The 20194-nt window shown below is 57.1% G+C and overlaps 2 protein-coding genes across 2 annotated transcripts; one reads left to right on the top strand and one right to left on the bottom strand.

The window, feature by feature from the left end:
- Positions 1 to 3354: 3354 nt before the first annotated feature.
- Mpst (mercaptopyruvate sulfurtransferase) lies at positions 3355 to 7839 on the bottom strand. Its single transcript, XM_005379183.2, has 2 exons — positions 7141 to 7839; positions 3355 to 3948 (listed from the first exon to the last, which is right to left on the bottom strand). Exons 1-2 carry the CDS (start codon positions 7733 to 7735, stop codon positions 3650 to 3652), a joined length of 894 nt encoding a protein of 297 aa, XP_005379240.1. The 5' UTR covers positions 7736 to 7839; the 3' UTR covers positions 3355 to 3649.
- Positions 7840 to 11596: 3757 nt separating this feature from the next.
- Tst (thiosulfate sulfurtransferase (rhodanese)) lies at positions 11597 to 18019 on the top strand. The gene is made up of 2 exons (XM_005379180.2): positions 11597 to 12492; positions 17560 to 18019. Exons 1-2 carry the CDS (start codon positions 11898 to 11900, stop codon positions 17856 to 17858), a joined length of 894 nt encoding a protein of 297 aa, XP_005379237.1. The 5' UTR covers positions 11597 to 11897; the 3' UTR covers positions 17859 to 18019.
- The last annotated feature ends 2175 nt before the right edge of the window (positions 18020 to 20194 follow it).

Here is a 20194-nt window from a genome sequence, read left to right as displayed (position 1 = left end):
TCTGGGACCGGTGAGGGTGGTCGCCAGCATTTCCAGGTGAGACAGGCCACATCTGCTTGTTTCTGGGGCACGTGGGGTAGGTGGGCAACCTGGACTGGGGCAGTAGGGAACAGGTGGAAGTTCCGGACCCCGTGCGGACAGGCAGTGGGGAAGGGAGGCAGAGTCGCCACCAGGTGCAGGCAGCCTCTCGGTGGTGGCTGTGCATGCTGAGCTGGAGAGAGGATGAGGGGCAGAGTGGAGCTGGGGTCCAGCAGACAGCAGCTGTAAGGCTCTCAGATCAGGAGGCAGCAGGTCCAGATCCGGCTCAACGGTGTAGTTGGCATGGGTGGCAGCACGCAGTGAGGGGCGGCCCACCCAGGAGCAGATGGAGGGGTGTGTGGAGGGACAGGACCCTGGAGAACAGACCTTAAATGGGAAGTACGGCCAGCAAGGTCAGGGCACCAAGGACTCAGGCGCTGCGACGTCTTAAGAGTGGGGGCCGCAGGGTATAGGGACAAGCAGCCCCTGTAGGTACCACTGTGTGGCAAAGCCTGAACCAGAACCAGAAGGACGTCTGGGTAGTCACACCCCCTCACAGGTTCGTACGTTAACCCACTACAGCCGTCATCTAGCCTCAACATTTTATGTTCCCCTGAATGACTAATTCTCTGTGAATTACAGATAATAAAGCTCCAGTAGTAAAGCTCCCCTGTGCTTCTATAGCTGAGGCTCTTCCTGTAGGAGGGACACCTGCCATGGTCTTCAGCTTTACCTACCCTACATCACAGCCACCCTGTTCTTGGCAGGACCAAGTTTGCTCCCATTTGTCAGATGAGAAGACTGAGGTCCAGAAGGAAGGCTCTCGGAGACAGGCCTCTGGAAACCTGATGCTAAGCTGATTCCATAGCCCTGGGACCCAACCACTGTACAGACCCATTATTCAGCACCCAGGGGCTCTGGACCATGGTCCCTGCGGCAGCAATCCAGAGAGCGGAGAGGTTCTGGTGCAGCTGGTTCAGCAAGGTTAGGAAGTGCACTTCTACCATCCCTCGGGCAGAGGGCTGCTCAGCAAATATTTGCCAAAACTTTCGCCATCTTCACTGCCTGGTGTGGCAATTCCTGGCTGGGATGCACAGTGGGTGGGGCGGGTGCTGCCCAACTGTGGCCCTGCAGAGACGGGGTTTATTATTCCGGAAGCTGAGGCTTTCGGGGTGGTGGTGGGGGCGGTGGTGCAAGACAGCTCAGGCGCAGCCCTGAGTCCCTGCTGGAAGCTGCCGCCAGGCTACAGCGAAGCTCCAAGCACTCTGGGAAGGCACAGCTGGCTCCTCTGTTCCCCTGAACCTGTCCACATCTGCCCAGGACCGCATCAGAGAGAAAAATAAGCCAGACTCCCATCAGCCTAGGTTTCCATTTTGGAGGTTGAGCTGGGCTCTGGGAGGAGCCCGACTCAAACCGCCTGCTTAAATCCCCTTGCTCAAGGGCTCTCTGTGCAGCTGGGGAAACACTCCACTCTCTGTGTACCCAAATCTGGAAACCCTCACAGGCGAGGCCCATCAGAAAGACTCCCACCCTGAGAATCCTAACTCCAGGTAGGGTCCTTCCAGACTAGCTGTGTGTCCTTATGCAAACTGCTCAACCTTTCTGAGCTCATGTTCTCTCCTGTAAAGTCAGTCTGTTGTAAAATAGAGCATTTCACTGTAAACTTCCCTCTCTGTAAACATGATGGGAAGGACTGGCTTCTCTTGGCTTGGAAGTTTCTCGAAGGCAGTGGTACAATTCTTGTATCCATTCTTCTCTCCTCCCCGTACCCAAAGTACAGAAAGCACGTAACATGCTGAATTCGTAAAAACCCTTTAAAAATAATGACAGTACTTGTTTACTCTGCGCCTGGCACCAGCCTAAACAGTTTCTGTGAGTTATCTCATTAACCCTCCCACTGCTCAAGGAAGGTGTGATTATGCCCATTTGAAAGATAGGAAACCAAGGCCCAGAGAGGGTTAGCAGCCAGTCCAAGGTCAGGCAGCCCCATGTGGCATGGCCAAGGCGGGAAGGCAGATGAGAAGCTCCCGTGTATTTGTGGACAAATGTGTCTCCCGGCAGACACAGAGACAGTCTGGGGAGAGAAAGCAAGGTGCATCTGAGGGGGCAGGAGGGAGAGGGTTCCTAACCTGCTATATCCAGCCCCAGGGGGAGGGGCTCAGGATGAGGGTTAGGGAGCCCCTTCCATATTGGGGTTCCCTGCCTACACTGTTCCTGGCTGCTGTGGTCAACTTCCATTCGCCCCTGGAGCAGTGGTTCTCAACTGGGGGTGATTTTTGCTCCCCCCAGGGGACACTGGGCGCTGACTGGAAATGCCTACGGTTGTCATAACTGAGCAGTGCTACTGACATCCAGTGATAGAGGCCAGAAATGCTAAGCACCAACTGTGCAGGCCCCGTGCCCCCTCCACAGTGAGCTCCCCAGTCTGATGTCTGTGGGGTGGCTGAGTCTGGGAAAGCCAGTCTAGGAAAAGGAGAGCTGTGTGGGGCTCTGGGCCAGATTCTTGTCTGATTTCCCTTTCTCTGAAGCAGACATGTTCCCATTTCATAGATGAGGAGACTGAGGCTCAGAGGGGTTGGCTCTCCCTCCCTGTCCCTGAGGACTTGGAAGAGGGAGAAGAATCAAGTCAGTTAGGAACCTGGACTGGGCCCCAGCTATGTTGTAAATGCCCCTGGGTAAGCCATGGTCCTCTCTGGAAGGAGAGAAAAGCCAAGGTCCCTTCTAAGGTTTCTCCCAGTAACAACAGACAGGCTGCTGCTCCTCTGCTGCTGAGATAGCATCCAGGAAGATGGGGTCAGGTGGCCCAGGCCCTAATGAGGCGGCACCAGGACGCAGACACCTGTGTCCACCTCTGCACAGAGGACACACACAGAAGCAGAGCGAGCCTGGGGTCCACGAGCAGGAAGCCTGCCCCCCCAGGCTCACCCTGCCTGCAAACATGAGCTCCCAGATTTAGGGCCAGGTCCTGCTGCAGGTTGGCTTGACTCAGCCTGCAGTGCCAGGGGAGCCTCCCTGGACATCCTGGCAGTGCCAGGGGAGCCTCCTGCAGGTTTTGGGCCCATCTCCTTCTTGAAAGCAGACATACAGTTGACCTGTATGGAGGCGGCCAAGTCACAGCAGAATTCATCTAGAAGCCAGAGAGAGGCCTGGAGGGTTATGGGGCGGGCGGAGGACTGCTTGCTAGGGAGCATTCCAGTCATAGGCACAGGGGGCTCTGGCCCCCAGCACTGCTCAGGAAGTAGGAACAGGATCCCCAAGACCCGAGGCTCCTCTGAGCCACCTTTGCTGGGTGTGCGGGAACCCTCACTCCTGAGGAGAATCAGGCAGCCCCACAGCTACAAGGATTTCACACTTGGCTGTTTTATTTCCTCAACTGTAAAATGGAAGCAAGGCGGGGCCCCAGCTTAGCACCATTAGGAGCAGTTCTGTGTCCTGTTGGCCCTTCCTGCGCCTGTGTCACCTTTCTCCTGCCTCCTCTGGGACCCCACGAGTACTAATTTCTCAGGTGTCACCCCAAACGTCATCTGAACTAGATGATGGTAAACACTCACACAAAACAGAGTCAGGCCTACCAGGCTGTGCACCGCTGGCGGCCGGGTGTCAGCTGAGCTGGCCCGTGTCCCCTCCAGCCTCAGTGGGTCTTCCCCCGACCCTCAGAGATGATGTTCTCGGGCTGGGCACGCATGTACCACTCCACCCAGGAGCCATCGTAGACGGGCACGTCGGGCTTGCCGCAGAGGTAGGCCCCCAGCACCACGTGGCAGGCTGTGACGCCAGAGCCACACGTGGCCACCAGGGGCTGGGACAGGTCCACCTTCCTCTCCTGGAACAGGTGTCGGATCTCCTCGGGGCTCTTCTCCAGGCCCTCCTCCGTCAGGAATTCCGTGAAGGGGATGTTCACAGTGCCGGGGATGTGGCCGGGCTCGATGCCTGCAGCAGAAGGGCAGCACGGAGGGCACTGTGTTTGTGGCACTCCGGTGCCCAGAGCTCCCACACTAGCAAACCCTCTGTCCACAGCACCTCATTTCATCCTCGCAACCGTGAAACTAGGGCACCAGTGAGGCGGGTCCCATGGCACTGTCAGTGATGCTGAGGGCACGAACCACCCAGGACCAGCAGATCTAGCAAACTCCAGGCTGGAGTCTGAGCTGAAAATGAAGATACCACCACGGCCCCACTGGGACCCAGGTGTTCTGACTTGTGTGTCCAGGGGACAGAGGATACGTGTGACTCCCATCCCGCTAGGATTTGTGGCAACTGTAGGCAAGGCATATGAATCTAGCAGGGCAGACAGCAATGACCGGACAACTGTAAGAGTCCCCCAAACTCCCCACCCCTTGTACGAATGCAGAGAACAAGGCACTAAGAGAAGGCTTGGCTAGGAAGAGGCAGAGGATTGAAGCCGGGGCTCCTGGAGGCTGGCCACGCTGCCTGGGGAGGGGCTGGGCGTCTCCAGGTGAAGAGCGGTCAGCCAGGTTCTGGGTCTGGGCCGGGCATCCCAGGCACAGGGAATCTAAGGGGGCAGGGATTGCACGGTGCGTGGAGGGGAGAAAGGGCATCATGGCAAAGGGCCAGACAGAGGGAGGCAGAGGACCAGACTGTCTCAGTGGGCTGGAGTGAGGCTTTACCGTCAAACAAAAAGAAATCAAATTTTCCTTCCTTCCTTCCTTCCTTCCTTCCTTCCTTCCTCCTAGTGCAGATCGAATCCAGGGGTATTCTATTTCTGAGCTACATCCTCAGCCCTTTTAATTTTTTCTTTTGAGACACGGACTTGCTAAAATGCCCAGGCTTGGTTTGAACATATGATCCTCCCGCCTCAGCCTCCCAGGGTGCTGGGATTACAGGTGTGCACCACCACACCTGGCTCAGATGTCAAACTTAAAAGACTGTTCAGGCTGGAGTAGGGAGAAGAGGACCCGGGCAGGGGCAGAGAGCCATTAATTATTGTGTTATCCCCCTCTATCAGCAGGTGTTTCATCATAGTTGCATTTTCATGGGAGGACCAAGACTTAAAGCAAAATGAACCCTCACTGTTGGTGACTTGAATCTGAGCCGCTCGGACACTAGAGCAGGGCTCCAGGGCACCTTCTGCCTCAATTTCCCTGCACAGTGGATGGTGGCCCTAAGGAAGCTGCTAATCTACATTGGTCTCTATCTTCAGAGAGACAGGAGTGGGCTGTGGGTCTCTATCTACCCGATGCAGAAACTGCGCTTGGTCCACACATCACAGAGCTCAGCGCACAGCAGGGACAAAGAGCGAGCCCTAAGCTAGGGCAACAGCTGTGAAGTCAAGGCTTCCCTGCACCTGGATCCCCACCAGGGGGTCTCTGCCCTGCTGGACGCAGGTGTCAAATTACAGGTGCACCTGGCCAGGCCAGGGGCAGTGGAGCAGGCACAGAGATGACAGGAGCCCTGGGCACCTGTGACTCAGGCTTACACCTGACAGCAGGCCTGTGGACAGTGGCAGGGGGCGGGGTGGGGGGGACCAGCTCCCTTATTGGATGAGCCAGTGGGATAGAGGGACCTGTGATTAAGTGTCTCCTAAGAGTCAGGCCAGAGACGCATTATTAATGCTATCACTGCCCATCTCTGGAATGCAGCTTAGCAGTGTGCAAACAGAGCCAAGTGCTTTACACACTCACTCTCTCTGCCCCTCCCCTGTCGTTGCTCTCTGTTACTGCTCTCTTTGTAACTACACAGAGCTTTGGGTCAGAGAGGTTGGGTGACCTGCTGGGTGTCACATAGTGGGTGCGACCTGGAGCCAGGTGCTAAACCCAGATCTGGGGCCTGGCTGCCTGATGTTGCTCCACCCTGAGGGGCTGAGCTGGGGATCCGATTGTGATTGGGGACTGTCCTTGCCCTGAGGCCATCTACACACCCATCCCTACTCAGGATAGGGTGTCCCCAAGAACTCTGGAAGCACACAGGCCCCATCTGGGCCCTGGGGCCCTGGACGGCAGTTCCTTGGGCCCTTGCAGGCTTGATAGACACAGTGGAAGAATTACTGGTTTCTCTCTGTGGTTAAGGGGACATGCTCGAACTCCCCCTGGGCTGTTTCCTGAGATCTTGGATAAGTTGGGCATCCCAGGCTCTTCCTCCTTTGTGCAGTGACAGCACAGTTGGTCCTTGCTACCTGTGGGAGTTGGTTCCAGAAGCCCCCAAAGGTAAAAATCCATGGATGCCCAAGTCCCTTCTTTAAAATGATGCACTATTTGCATCTACCTAAGCCCATCCTCCCACACACCTACATTACCTCTGAACTACTTTTAATATCTAACACACTGTAGATGGCATGTAAGTAGCCGGGTGTGGTGGTGTGCACCTGTGACCCCAGCAGGTTGGGAGGCTAAGGCAGGAGGATTGCAAGTGTGAGCTCAGCCTAGGCAACTTGTCTCAAGCAGGGTGGGCGTAGGCTATAGTTCAGTGCCAAGATGGGGTTCAAATTCTCTCCCACTGTACCACCAAAAAAAATGATGGTTGTTATATTGTGTCATTTAGGGGATGCAAACAAGGAAAAAGATTTGCACACCTTCAATATAGACAAAATTTTTTTCCCCAAATATTTTTGATCTGAGGCTGGTTAAAGCCATAATCCAGAACCTACAGGTACAGAGAACAGGTAGGGAGGTGGGGGGACCCGGCCACTAAGGTCAGTTTTGTGGGGACCCCTCCCATATTCTACCAGGTTTTCCTAGGGTTTTTTCCTGGGAAAACCGAGTGCCAAGCAGACAGCTCCAGCAGGCTGGGGGCAGCAACCACCCTGTTTGGTGCACCTTATGTTTCTTCTCCCCAAGCTATGCTCCTGAGATTCCTTCCTGCCTCAGCCTCAGTCTCCTCTTCCTCCTGCTCTACCAACTCAGGCTCTACTGCCCAGACCTAACTGAGAGCAGCCCCCCATCATTCTGTAGGGACGGCACACAAGCACCGTAGTGCTGGGGGCAGCTTGGGTTTTCACACTTAGAAATGGCATCCTGGATTCCCAATGCACTTGCGGTGGTCACTGCTCAAAGCCGAGGAGGGAGGGACCAGCAGCAGCATCACCCCACTAAGGAATACAGTGAGTGAGGCTCAGCCCCCCACCTTGCCCCCCGGAACCTCCCACTCCTCTCCGCAGCCCGGTACCGTCTCGGGGCTCCGGGTCAGTGCCGCGGAAGCGGCCGGCGGCTCGGGCATCCACCACCTGGAAGCGGTGGGACTCCAGGTTGTCCTTGATGTCCTCATAGGTCTTGATGAAGGTGGGGTCCAGCCGGGCGCTGAACTCGGTGGGCACAGGGCGGCTCTTGCCAGAGCTGAGCGGAAGATTCAGGTGCAACCAATGGCGGAGGCCGCCGTCCAGCAGAGACACCGCGTGATGGCCGAAGGCACGGAACATCCACCAGACGCGTGGTGCTGAGTAGAGGCCCTGGTCACTGGTGTCATAGACCACAACGTGCGTGGTGGCGCCCACGCCCAGGCGGCCCGCGTACTCTGCGAAGTGCTCCGCGCTGGGCAGCATGTGGTCATAGGGCGAAGTGTGGTCGCTGCAGTGGTCGATGTCAAAGAAAGTGGCACCCGGGATGTGGCGATCTTCAAACTCGCGTCTTGTGTCCCGGCCTAGCTTGGCCAGGTACCAGGACGCATCCAGCAGCTGCAGGGGCCGGCCGGCCTGTGGGGCCCGCAGCGCCTCCGCCACCCACTGCGCCGACACGAGCGCACGGAAGAGCTGCGTGGCAGCCATGGCGGAGGTGGTGGTGACGCGGGGGTTGCAGGCCTGCGGGACAGGGAGGATGTCAGTAGCGAAGGGAGGGAGAGACTGGTCCCAGGTTGCAAAACTGACAGTGCAACACCCCTGGGCTGTGCCAGTGGGTGAGGTGGTTTCCGGGGCAAAGTCCAGGAAAGCAGACACCCTCTAGGGGTGAGCCCTAGCACAGACTTTGGTCACACAGGCTTCCCCTGCCAGGCCACCCTGGAGAGGGTCTGGTGGCTCCTCGTGGACTCCAGCTGGCCCTTTAAGGTACGCAGGGTCAAAGTTTCAGCCCCTCCCTAAAAGGCAGGGACCAAATCCTTGTCAGAGCTCATTACTCCGTCATCAAGCAGTCCCATAAGGTGCCGCCCTGTAGGAACAGTAGCTGGACTTTATTGTCTTTCCTGTGCGCTATTTAATCCTCACCATACCTTAGGACAATACTGGGCACAGCAGACTAGCAAGTACTTATTGAACCAGTCATCTTAAGAGGGTGGGTCTTGTCACTGAGAGAATTAAGGCTCATAGAAGTGCTTAAAGTGCGCCTGGTGGCACCAAGCTCTAAGCTAGGTGACCTGGTCCAGAAGTCCAAGGGCTCAGCACCACATCCTTGGCTGGCCCTAGCAATCTGGAGAGGCTGAGCTTGCATCCAGCCTCAGCTTTCTCTTGGGCCATTTTGGCAGCAGCAAGAGACACAGCCTCTCCTTCCCCTCCCCTGCATGAGATGCACCAGCCCTCTGCCTTCCAGGATGGAGACTTTGTAATCACTGGGACCACTTCAGCCCCTGGGGTTGCATGGCTGATAGTGCACAGGACCTTGTGCATGTTAGAGAAAAAGGGGCCCCCAGCAGGGCGCATGGCTTCGCATGCAAGCCAGGCAGTCCTGCCAAGGAGGTGAAGGATTAGCTAGAAAGCAGTGTTGATGGAGGGTCCTCGTGGTCCAGGCCACATGCTAGGGCCACAGTCCTGGGTAGTGGGTACTACAGTGCCCCCTTTAAAAACCAGGTAACTGGCAGCTCTGGCTGTTCCTGAGCCCGCTCCTTCCCCAGCTCCATAGTGACCAGGGCTTAATGCAATGCTATCTGCCCACCACCACCACAACTTTGTCACAGCTGGCTTTCAGGAAGCCACTTGGTCCAGCGCTGGACTTCACCAGGCCCTAAGGGTGAGGACAGGCCTCTGCACACTCAGGCAGTTGAGGAAGTAATTTGAGACTTTGTGGGGGTGGGGTGGGGACAGGAACTTCAGCTTGACCTTCAGGGTGAGAAGGCTGTGGGGAAAGGGCAAGCTTGTTATCTTTGGGTTACTCCACAGCTGGGTTAGGCTGAGAGAAGGCACAGGCTCCTTCTTGGAGATCCCACTTATGGACCACAGCAATTCCTGTGCCCCTATCATTCTTGGGGATCCTTCCTTTTCCCTCCCAAGGATCTATTAGGAGTAGAAATATCCCTGATTTGGGGACCCCCCCCCCACTTAACTGCTTGTGCGATGGTGGGTATGTCAGGGGCCCTGCGCAGCTCATTATTTAGAATGGTACCTCCAACCTCTACCTCTTACAGAGACATTTAAATAATGAATGTAGAGACACCACTATAATGTAAAACATGTAGCTGGTTTTAATAATCTTTAAGAATGGTTTCATGGAATCCTATTATTTCTTGCATTATTCTTAGGTTACCCTTGGATCCACAGGAGCAAATCAAGAATCTGAGAATTTCAAGGCTGTACAGGATTTAAGAGGTTAGAGATCACCTTGCCCCCACTCTGCTTGGTGGGCAGTTGTTACAAAGGTGTGTGGGCTCTAGAGGGGTAGGGAGGGCAGGTTCTGCCTGTACCCAGGGGGACAGAAATTAGGAAAAAGACCCTGGTCCCTGCGTGCACAGTGGACCAGGCTCCCTGTAGGGAGGGATAACATGCTCCAAGACATAAGGGACAGTCTCAGGCCCATCTCAGGGGGCACAAAACTGCACCAAGTGTGATCCCACCCTGCACCCAGATGGCCTGCGCTGACCAGGTAGTCTCAGGTACTCAAGGATGTCCCCAGCCTGACCCTCCTTCACCCTTTCCTCCCCCACTATTGCGCTCCCAGCTTAGAAGATTCCCTGGATGAATGCTTATTAATGTTTGGATCTTGCAACATGCAACAAACAACAAGTAATTGTAACATGTAACAAGTATTTCTGCACAAAACCAAATTTTAAAAGGGCAGGTCCCCTAGGGAAAAAGCGTTCCAGGCTAGGGCACCGCCCACAGAGGTGGTGTCCCACAGGTTTGCAAGCACCAGTGCTCGATTTTGGTACTTTTTTGCCAGCTGGTTGGGGAACAGCTATTATAAAAACTCAATTGCTGGGCATGGTGGCGCACACCTGTAATCCCAGCACTCCTGAGAATGAGGATTGCCGAAAGTTTGAGGCCAGCCTGGGCTACATAGTGAGTTCAAAGCCAGCCTGAACTGCATAAGCAAGACTCTGTCTCAAAAAACCAAAACAAAGCAAGCCCCACACTTATAAATGAACAGGTCGTTAACAACAAAGGCAATATTGTAAAGAAGCCTGAGCCGTCCCATATGAGCCAGGTAAACAAAGGATCCCACCCACCACGTGGGCTTCAGACCCGTCAAACCCACTGTGTGCCCTGGGCATCTCCCTCTGCCTGGTGCTCCTGAGCTGAAAAAAGTTTCTGGCCTACCCGGCAGGACTTTACAGATTTAATTAACACCCTCGGAGTGCTCAGCAAGGTCACCCCAAGCAAGTGCAAACGTTATTTTCATTTCACCTTAGCAAATTCCCCACGGGTTTCTATTCCTGGGGGGCTCGGGGTCAGCAGCTGTCTTCCCCGTCTCTCCAAATGGCTTTATATGTCCTCCTCTCTCCTTCTTACCTTCTCTGATGACGCCAGGTCACTCCACCCCACCCCACTCAGTGCTCGCCACCCCCCCATGCAGGTGGTCCCAAGCAGCGGCAGAGTCCCCGTCGGGCGAAGTTAGGGGTCCCCAGCACGCCCCTCTCTCCTAGCGGGTGACTCCTCCGCTCGGGCCCCGCGCTGCGCCCAGACAGCGCCCTCTCTCCGTGCCAGGCCCCGCGAGGCGCAGCCGGCGGCAGCAGTTAACCCGCTCTCGGGCTCCCGGCTCCCCAGCCCCGCTAGGGCGCCCCCCTCCCCGCGCCCGCACCCTCCGCTCCCTCCGCCACCAACCTGCCCTGGGCCGAAAGGAGGAAACTTGGGCACAACCCCCTTGTATCCGCGACTGCCCGCGCCTTCCACTGGCCGGGCCCGGGGGACACCCGCGCCGCGCCGCCCAGCCCCGTTTCGCCCCCGCGCTGCCCGGCGTCCCCGGAGCCCTCCGGGGCTCTGAGCGGTCCCCACGAGCGGAGTGGCAGCCCGGACGCCGAGCGGCGGCGAGGGGGGCAGCTCGGAGTCGCGGCGGACGGCGCGAGGTCCCCCCGCGGGTGGCGGGCGATGGTGCAGGCCGCCGGGGGCGCTCCGGCTCTAGCTCTCGGCACCCCTGCTTCTCCGGAGGTCAGGGCGAGCACTCGCGCAGCGCCCCGGCGAGTGAGTGCGACGGGCCACCTCCGGCCTAGGGTAGGGTCCCCGTGGAGAGAGCGGGGCGGGGTGCACGGAAACCCCAGGCCCAACTAGGGCAGTGGGCAGAGAGCCGGGGGCTGCACGCCGGCGAGTCCCGGCTGACTAGAAAGGGCGCAGAAGGGCTGGCGAGGGCGCAGGCCAGGGCGCGCAGGGACTCCAGCGCAGCCCACCCTTTGCCCCCCAGGAAGAAGTCTTCAAGGCCTGTCTTCCCCCATCTTGTGCGTCTGGTCACCGCTCGTTTCTGGCAGGATCCGGAGAGCGGGTATTGTAGCTTATGGGTGCCTGGCGTCTTCCCCACCTGCTGTCCAACCCAAGAGCTCAAAAACTTTTGCCCCACCCTCTTCCGCGCGGGGGGCGGGACCGGGACGGAGGGGCGGGGCCGGCTTTCCTAGGGAGTCTGCAGACCTGCCTGCTGCTCGCCCCAGACTCGCTGGGGTGCTGTTGACACTGCTCGCTGGGTGAGTGCCTGGGAGGAAAACATCTCCTCCTCCCCGCCCCACCCACTGCACCTACAGTCCTTTCAGACCTCTTTGCTGGTTCCCACCTGCGCCAGGTGACACACAGAGCTGCCACCATGGTTCATCAGGTGCTCTACCGGGCTCTGGTCTCCACCAAGTGGTTGGCAGAGTCCCTCCGGAGTGGCAAGCTGGGGCCCAGCCTGCGGGTGCTGGACGCATCCTGGTACTCACCAGGCACCCGGGAGGCCCGCAAGGAGTACCAAGAGCGCCATGTGCCCGGCGCCTCCTTCTTTGATATAGAGGAGTGCCGGGACACGGCGTCACCCTACGAGATGATGCTGCCCAGCGAGGCGCACTTCGGGAATTACGTGGGCCGCCTGGGCATCAGCAACGACACGCACGTGGTGGTGTATGATGGTGACCACCTGGGCAGCTTCTATGCTCCCCGAGTCTGGTGGATGTTCCGTGTGTTTGGCCACCGCACGGTGTCAGTGCTCAATGGTGGCTTTCGGAACTGGCTGAAGGAGGGACACCCAGTAACATCCGAACCTTCAACCCCAGAGCCTGCTGTTTTCAAAGCTACACTGGACCGCTCCTTGTTGAAGACCTATGAGCAGGTCCTGGAGAACCTCCAATCTAGAAGGTTCCAGCTGGTGGATTCACGGGCCCAAGGCCGGTACCTGGGCACCGAGCCAGAGCCAGATGCAGTAGGTAGGTGTCCTGATGGGTAGGTGGTCCATGGGAGGATGGGGTAGGAATGACTGGCACCTTCCCTGGGTTTTGCCCTCACATAGGTCTCACATAGGTCTCAGTCTTTCCATCTGTAAAATGAGAGGGTGCACCTAAGCCCAAAGGCTGTTTCAGCTCTGGTGCACAAGGACCTGTGTATGTGTGGCCATAGCCACGTGCTAACAAGTGACCCAGCATCAGCAGAGGTGTCCGCCAGTGCACACACCCACGCTCCAGTGCCCCCATGTGCACTAGGGCGTATCAAAGGGCGTCATGCCCCTGAGCCAGCATATGCATCGCTGCACAGAAGCCTCCCAAGACACCCAGCTTCTCGAGTCTCTAAGAAACCCTTGCAGCCACCAGCAGTGTCACTCCCCAGCTCCTGCCCTCCCAGCTCTCCCGGGACCCAGACTGGTGTTTGCCAAGGGCAGCCTGCTTGATAACCTTTTTGAGCAACTGCGGTCTGTTTACAGTTGTCTGAGTTGTTAATAGCAGCTTCCAGCTCATGCCAGATGCTTGGCACTGCATTATCCCATCCAACAAGGTGTAGATGCCAGGATATTAAGCCACTTGCTCCATGGCAGAGGCAGGATTTGCACCCAGGACTGTTTGTTTCAAACCAGTACTCTAAACCTAGGTGTATGCCATTCTGACCCATCCACTGTCCTGGGACTCAGAGGGAGTTCCCTCTACCAGGCCTTTCGAGAGGTGGCTCTTGAGTTCCTTCTGATAGAAGGGGAGGCCTGGAGGATGTACTTTACTTGAAGGGCAGGGGCACCCTTAGAAGAGGAAGTGCTGATTTCTAGAAGCTCCTAACCAGAGAGAACCTCAGTTTCTACTCTTCCTGGGCGCAGGGCACAAGACTGGCGGCTGGCACTTCCTGGGTGGCTCTCCCCTAGTCAGAGCCCCTCTGCAGGATCTTGCTCCAGTGCAACCTTTTGTCTAACTTATTGCAAAATGTCTGTTTCTTTGTGTGCCTCTGAGGGAGAGAACAGAATGCTGGGAAAGCCATTTTGTAGTCTCAGAGCTGCAGGGTCTGAAACAAACGGGAGACTGAGGCACAGAGAGGCAGGGCAGTCAAGGCCACACAAACTGTTAGTGACGGAGCCAGCAGAGTGCAGGACTCTGCCCTCCTTGCCCAGCGTTTTCCAGCCCCCTGCTTTCCTTGCCTGGCCTGCTCCCTGAAGGTTTGGAACAGAAGATTCAAGTTCATTTGGCACCGTCCAGAGACTCCTGGCACCGGACACTCACGGCCCCCTTCTGGTCTTGGTTCAGGCGCCTTCTCTCCTTGGGACTTAGAACTGCCCTTGGGGGATGAGCTATGGAGTTAGCTCTCTAGCTGTTTCCCAGCCTGCTTGGAAGCCAATGGAAAAATAAGTGATGCCAGCCCCAGTTATAGCGTGCCCATTGTTTAAGGAGGAAACTGAGGCTCAGAGAGGAGAAATAGCCTGCTCTTGGTAATATCTCCTGAGAGCCCTGAATTCTGAAGTCCGACCCCTTCTCTGTGGCCCAATCCCCACTCTAGTTTCCAGACAGCTCCAGAGATTCTCACTTCAGTGTGGCACCTGCTTTGTGCTGTGATCTTAATCCAGTTGCTTGGCCTTGGGTTTCCCTGCCCTAAAACGATCAGAGTTCTGTCACCCTACCCACCTGGCATGCATGCACTTGTTTAAATGTAGCAGTGACTGCAGTTCTGAGGAGATAAGCAACTGTTCAATGTCCAGGGCCATCGAGAATAACATAGGAGACATACCACCTCCCTCCGTCATTCTCTAAGAGGATTTGCTGCCTCCCATATAAAATGGTTGAGGACATAAAGGTACATATGACTCTGCCAGGTTCATGGTCCTCAGTTGGGTGGGGTAAAGGAGGCACCTGTGGCCTTAGCATTCCAGAAGTAAAACAGTGGGGAGGCCTTAGGGACAGGGAGAGTCCTGCAGGGAGTGACCCCAAGGAGGAACTGGGAACAGGGCCTTAGAAACCTGAGGCTACTTTCTACCCACCTAGGGCCTTAGCGTTGTGTTCCCACCCTGTGGTCCTTTGGTAGAGGGTACAGGGTAGGAATCAGAGGGACCTAAGTTTGCCTCTGGGTGTGGTGCGTATCTGTGGCCACAAGCAGGTCCCTTCCCCTTGACAAAAGGAATCCTGCCTTGTCAGAGGGATGGGGACAAGAACAGTGGCAGTTTTTGTGACCATTGATCTCTTTGCCCCTGCCTGAGGGAGGGGTTGACCCCTAATGGCCCTCAAAGGGAGGGGACAGGGTGGGCGGGGCTTGGTCCTGTTCTGCACATGGGGCCCGAGAAGGGTTTTCTCTGCCACGGCAGGGCACCGTGGCCAAGCCTTGACCCCGGTGCAGCAGGCATCAAAGCCCAGCTGCTCCCCAAGGCCACTGCTGTGGGTGGGGTGAGCGGTGGCAAACATGGGGCCTGGGGAAAGGTCACTGCCGCACCACCGTGTTGCTGGTGTTGCTTCATGGAGCCAAGGAACATGCTGCCTGGGTCCCACCCCTCGCAGGGCCTGGGGCCACTGTCTGTGCAGCATTCTGGTAGTTTCCTTTTCAGCACTGGATTCTCTGGCAGCTTTAGGAGGAAAGCCCAAAGGACCAACCAGGTTCTCCTGGCCTTGAACATCTGCACCTATCTGTGGCCTGTAGAATGTAAACTCACCAGCTTGACATACATTCTTTGCCAAAACTAGAACACAAATTCCTAGACCTGAGCAGTGGCGGAACGAGAGGTCATCTCATCCATTCTCCTGCCTCAGCTTCCTTTTCTCAGGAGGCTGAGGGTTGCAAAGAACACAGACTTTGGCACCCAGCTGACCTGACTTCATATACTCTTGGCCCATGTCCTGGGGCAAGTTACCTCCCCTCGCTGAGCCTGGGCTTCCCTTCACGGATGGGAGGATAAATAACATCCGCAGCTTTGTGAGGACTGTGGGCTGTGGGGGATAGAATTCCCAGGAGAACCCGCTGACTGGGGCTGCCTGGTGCCAGTTTGCAGAATGGAGGTACGAGGGTGGTGAGGAGGGGCTGCCGTGACTGTGACGCTGATGATGGTGGGGAGGGGAGCAGCAGCAGGTGCTGCCTCCAGCCCCGGGGCCCGTTCTTCCAGTTGGCCATGCTCCTGGGCTCCAGCCCAGGCTGACCTTGGTGCTGCCACCCTGCAGCGGCCGTGGTCACTCCTGCTCATTGAAATTACCCAGGCAGGCCCCCGGCTGCAGCCCCAGTGCCACAGAAGCCCCGACCTCTTTCATCTGCAGTGCGAGGGGAGGAAACCAAGCAGCGTTCAAATGTTCGTGCGTCTAAACACCCTTCAGCTCGCCTGCATGCTGATCGCTGAGCGTGTACAGCTGAGTTTCTTTAGAAAGTTCTGGAAACCGGCAGATCAGCTGCTCCTTGCAGCAGGTTGAGTGCTCATCTGCTCTCAGGCTGAAGTCTTCAGACAAAAAAGATGAGATTTAAATAGGAAGCTGGAATTCACCAGTTGAACTTCTGTTCAGTCTGAGGAGCTCTTGTGGAATCCTCTTTGGAACTTGGGGTGAGGGGCTGGGACATTTCTGGCTTGAGTGTACCTGCTGTGTGCCTGGGGTCATTTAGGGGCTTTTATCTGCAGGGGGTAAACTTCCCCACATGTGTATGAGGTTTGGGGGCCTTTCTCCCCATTAAGCAGAAGGGGAGACTGAGGCTCTGAGGGGCAGAGCCTGTCTGGCTCTATGCTGTGGCGGATGGCTCCAGGATATACCTTGCTCACACCAGGCAGGTCCTTTCCCTCCTGCTCCCATCACAGGGCCCTGCCCTGCCCCACGGTCTAGGCTTAATGTGGTGGTGGGATGTGGGAAGGAAGCAGAGCCCCGAAAGATGGGGGCAAACCTGAGCCAGTGCCTCCCTGTGCCCAGTGTCTGTGGGTGCGGGTGTCTGAGGAAGAGCAGCATCCTGGGCATGCTGAGCAGCTGACCAGGCCTGGGCCCTGTGGGTGGTGCCAGCTCTGGCTGGGGCCCATCCCCTCTGGTCCTCTTGCTGGCTTTTCTGAAGTCGGTGTTAGCAGAGGCCTCACTGGGTAAGACAGTTCTAGAAGGACCCCAGGGTCAGCCCAGGCCCACCCTGCTTCCTTCCAAACCTCAGAGGCCCTCGGAGGGGCCTGAAGCGACCACACAGCCTGCGCCTGTCCCGTAAGAGGTGCAGCAGTGGGTGAGTCCCTGCTTTCCTTGTGTCACTTTCCCCTTGCTCACAGGCATACCCTGGTTCTCATTTTACCCCCAGGGAAACTGAGACTCACAGAGGTGACATGACTTGATTGGGATCACCCAGCCGGCAAGAGGCAGGGCTAGGATTTGAACTTATGTCTGACACCAGGTCACAGGCTTTTTTCACACCTGTGCACCTAACAGGAAATCCAGGGGCCTGGGGTTCATTCTCTCTGTGGCCTGAGGTGAGCCATTTTGTGTCCGGGAGCTCAGTGTGTTCACTTGTAGGTGGAGTGATGTCATGTTGGGATTGTGATGAAGTTATCTGGCATCTGTCTTCTTTGTTGGGCCCTAATCCCCCCTGGATGGGGGGCAGACTCTGTTTCTCTCTCACCACAGCAGTCTCAGCAATCACCACAGTGCAGAGCATCTACAGCAGTTTGTCCCGTTTGCTGTTTTCCATAATGCCGTGAGACAGGGCTGTACCACTGTGTCCATTTTACAGATGTCAGAACTGAGGTACAGAGAGGTGGGATGATTTGCCCAAGGCAAAGCTAGTGAAAAAGTTAGCTAGTCGGCTGAGCCAGTCCTCGTACATTCCCCTGTCTTCTTGGGCAGTGTGATTTCATACATCCTTCCTTTAAGACAGGCTTTAGGGGAGGGGTGCAGGCCTCTTAAGTCATGGGCACCAACTATGGGATGGGGAGGGGCAGCTGACTCTAAACTGAGCCCCAGAAAGAGCAAAGACATTATTTCTATTTGCAAAGCTCCCTGTGCTGGTTGTAGCTGGTGACAACTTCCAGGTCCCACCAGTCCCCGCCCTCCTCCTGCCCTCCCTAACCCAAGTCCTCTGCCCCTCTCCAGGACTGGACTCAGGTCACATCCGGGGCTCCTTGAACATGCCCTTCATGGACTTCCTGACCAAGGACGGCTTCGAGAAGAGCCCTGAGGAGTTGCGCGCCATGTTCCAGGCCAAGCAGGTGGACCTCGGGCAGCCCCTCATCGCCACTTGCCGCAAGGGCGTCACCGCCTGCCACATCGCCCTGGCCGCCTACCTCTGTGGCAAGCCCGATGTGGCCGTGTATGACGGCTCCTGGTCGGAGTGGTTCCGCCGGGCGCCCCCGGAAACCCGTGTGTCCCAGGGGAAGGGCGGGAAGGCCTGAGCAGTTCTGTCTTCTGCACACCGCAGCGCCCACCCCGGTTTAATGAGCTGCCCTGAGCGGCGGCCGGTTCTTAGGCAAAGGAGATTGACACACTTTTTTAGAATTTCTATGCAGAGATTGCTGCTCCCCTACATACTGGAATAAAGTGCTTTTTCTGACTAGCGCGTTTGCTGTCTCTCCCTAGCTCTGCATTGGCTCCCTGCTTCTCCCCATCACGTTCCTTAGGCTCCACCAGGGAAAGAAGCTCCCAGTGCCTGCTGGGAGAGCCACCCCGAGGACACTGCTTTCTCATCCCACTTTGGCACAGGCAGCCTCTTCCTGCCCCATGTGAGGTGTCTGAACACCTAGTGGGAAATGGTGCCAGGAAGTCAAACTGGCGAACCAGGCCTAGTGGGCACCACTTTCTTGCCCAGCCCCCCCAGGTGAGGGCCAGCTCCTTAGAAGCTACTGTCCAAAGAGGCGTCCCCTGCCTTAGAAGAGACAACGCTGAGAAGCAGGCAAAAGGGGTGCGGCCTCTGTCTTAGGCCCCCTTCTTGGCTCAGCATAGGACTGGGGAGGGTGGAGGGAGGGGGCTGGGCAGCAGTGGGTCCGGGAGAGCAGTGGGCGCCGACAGGACCCACAGGCTGCATTTCCTGTTTCCCAGAAACAGGTTCTTCTGGAACCCTCCCCAGGGTGGCAGCATGATCGTAGGCCTCATCTACTCTTGGTTCCTGTCTCCCTGCTCTCTAGCTCCCTGGGTAAAGATGAGGTCCCAGAGCCCCAGGGAACACGTCCAGGCTGGAGGAACCCAGCCCCAAAGCTAGGACTGGGGCAGAAGGTGCTCCGGAACTGTGGGGAGACCGGCTTGGGCTGCAGGGCCAGGCTGGGGCATCTGGAGGCTGATACGGGAGCTGCAGAGAGAGCTCTTGGGCAGCTCTTGGGCGGTCTGGGTGCCTGGTGCCCCAACTCCTTGCAGCCTTTCTCATGCCAGCTTCAGGTCCCTCCTGGTACCTCGATGGGTCTGCAAGCAGCTGCTGGGGGCGGTGGCGACTCTGCCTCCTGTCTCTCCTGAGGCTGAGCTGCGCAGTGAGCACGCTTAGGAAGCTCCTGCCCGCAGACAGGTGAGGTGCCCGGGACTGGGCAGGGGCTTCCCAGCCAGCAGAGACGTGTGCTGAGTGGCAGGAGGTGGAGTGGAACAACAGCAGGAAAGGCAAGGCAAGGCAAGGCAAGGCAATAGGACATGTGGAAGGGCTAGGATGTTTCTTAAATTGAGGGGTTCCAGAAGTGCACAGAGTCCTGACCTAAGTGGAGAAGCAAGCCCTGCAGACACTGTGAAAAGGAGGTTGCAGCAGAGGGAACAAGCTGTACCAAGGCCCAGGGGCCTGTGTGCTTGGCGTGTGCAAGAGACAGCTGAGGCAGCATGGCTGGGGTCTGGGGAACACTGGCGGAGAGGGAGGAGCCGGGGTCAGAGGAGAGGGTGGGGGACAGGCAGGGCCTCGTAGGCTTTGGGAAACTCAGTGGCATATTGGGGCCCACCCAGCAAGGAGCTGAGGCTGGCCTCTAGGCGACCAGCAAGACACAGAGGCCCTCAGTCCAATAGACTGTGGGGAGTATGTCCTGCTGGCGACCAGGGGAGCTGGAGGCACATCTGTCCCCTGGGGAGCCTCAGATGAGACTGCAGCCCGATACCTTGATTGTAACCTTTTAAGGCTCTAAAGCAGAGAAGCCAGCGGCCGTGCTCCGACCCCTGCCCCACAGAGCTGGGGTCAGACAAGAGTGGTTAACTGCTAGGTCTGTGGGAGGATCGTTGTGCAGCGATGCATAATTCTTACAGGAGACAAAAGGAAAAAGCAGATGAATGCAGAGGCAACTGTGTAACCTGAGACAGGAGATGGGGGTGACCAGGACCGGGCGCTGGTGGGGGGGAGAGGTGGATTAAAGGATTGAAGCCTGGAGCCATGAGGGTTTGTGGTTGGGTGGCTTGTGCTGTGAGCTCGGCATTGTGACATCTCTCTGGGCTAGGCGCTGCGCTGGGCAGTTTACAAACGTGACACCTCTCACACGTCCCCATTCTCACCCCTACCCCTGTCCTTGCTGAGGGTCGTGGAGCCAGCCAGCTCTCATGCCGATGCCTGCTGCTTCCTCTCCACTCTGCAGAAAAGGAATCAGACTACTGCGTGAACCTTCATCTGCGGCCCTGTGATTCGAGGATTGGGAGGGTCCTTGCTGGCCCATCCCACTTTCATTTTACTGCTCTGGTCCCTGATCCCTGTACATTGTCTCTGACTGTGACAGTCTCAGCCCCCCCTCTCCCCTGACCTACAGATCTGCTCCTGAACACACCTATACCTCTAATA

This window comes from Chinchilla lanigera, unplaced genomic scaffold (assembly GCF_000276665.1).
Source record: "Chinchilla lanigera isolate Chin_1 unplaced genomic scaffold, ChiLan1.0 scaffold00012, whole genome shotgun sequence".
Lineage (NCBI taxonomy): Eukaryota > Metazoa > Chordata > Mammalia > Rodentia > Chinchillidae > Chinchilla > Chinchilla lanigera.
Note: the sequence above shows the minus strand (reverse complement) of the source record. Positions and strands in the feature narration are given on the sequence as shown.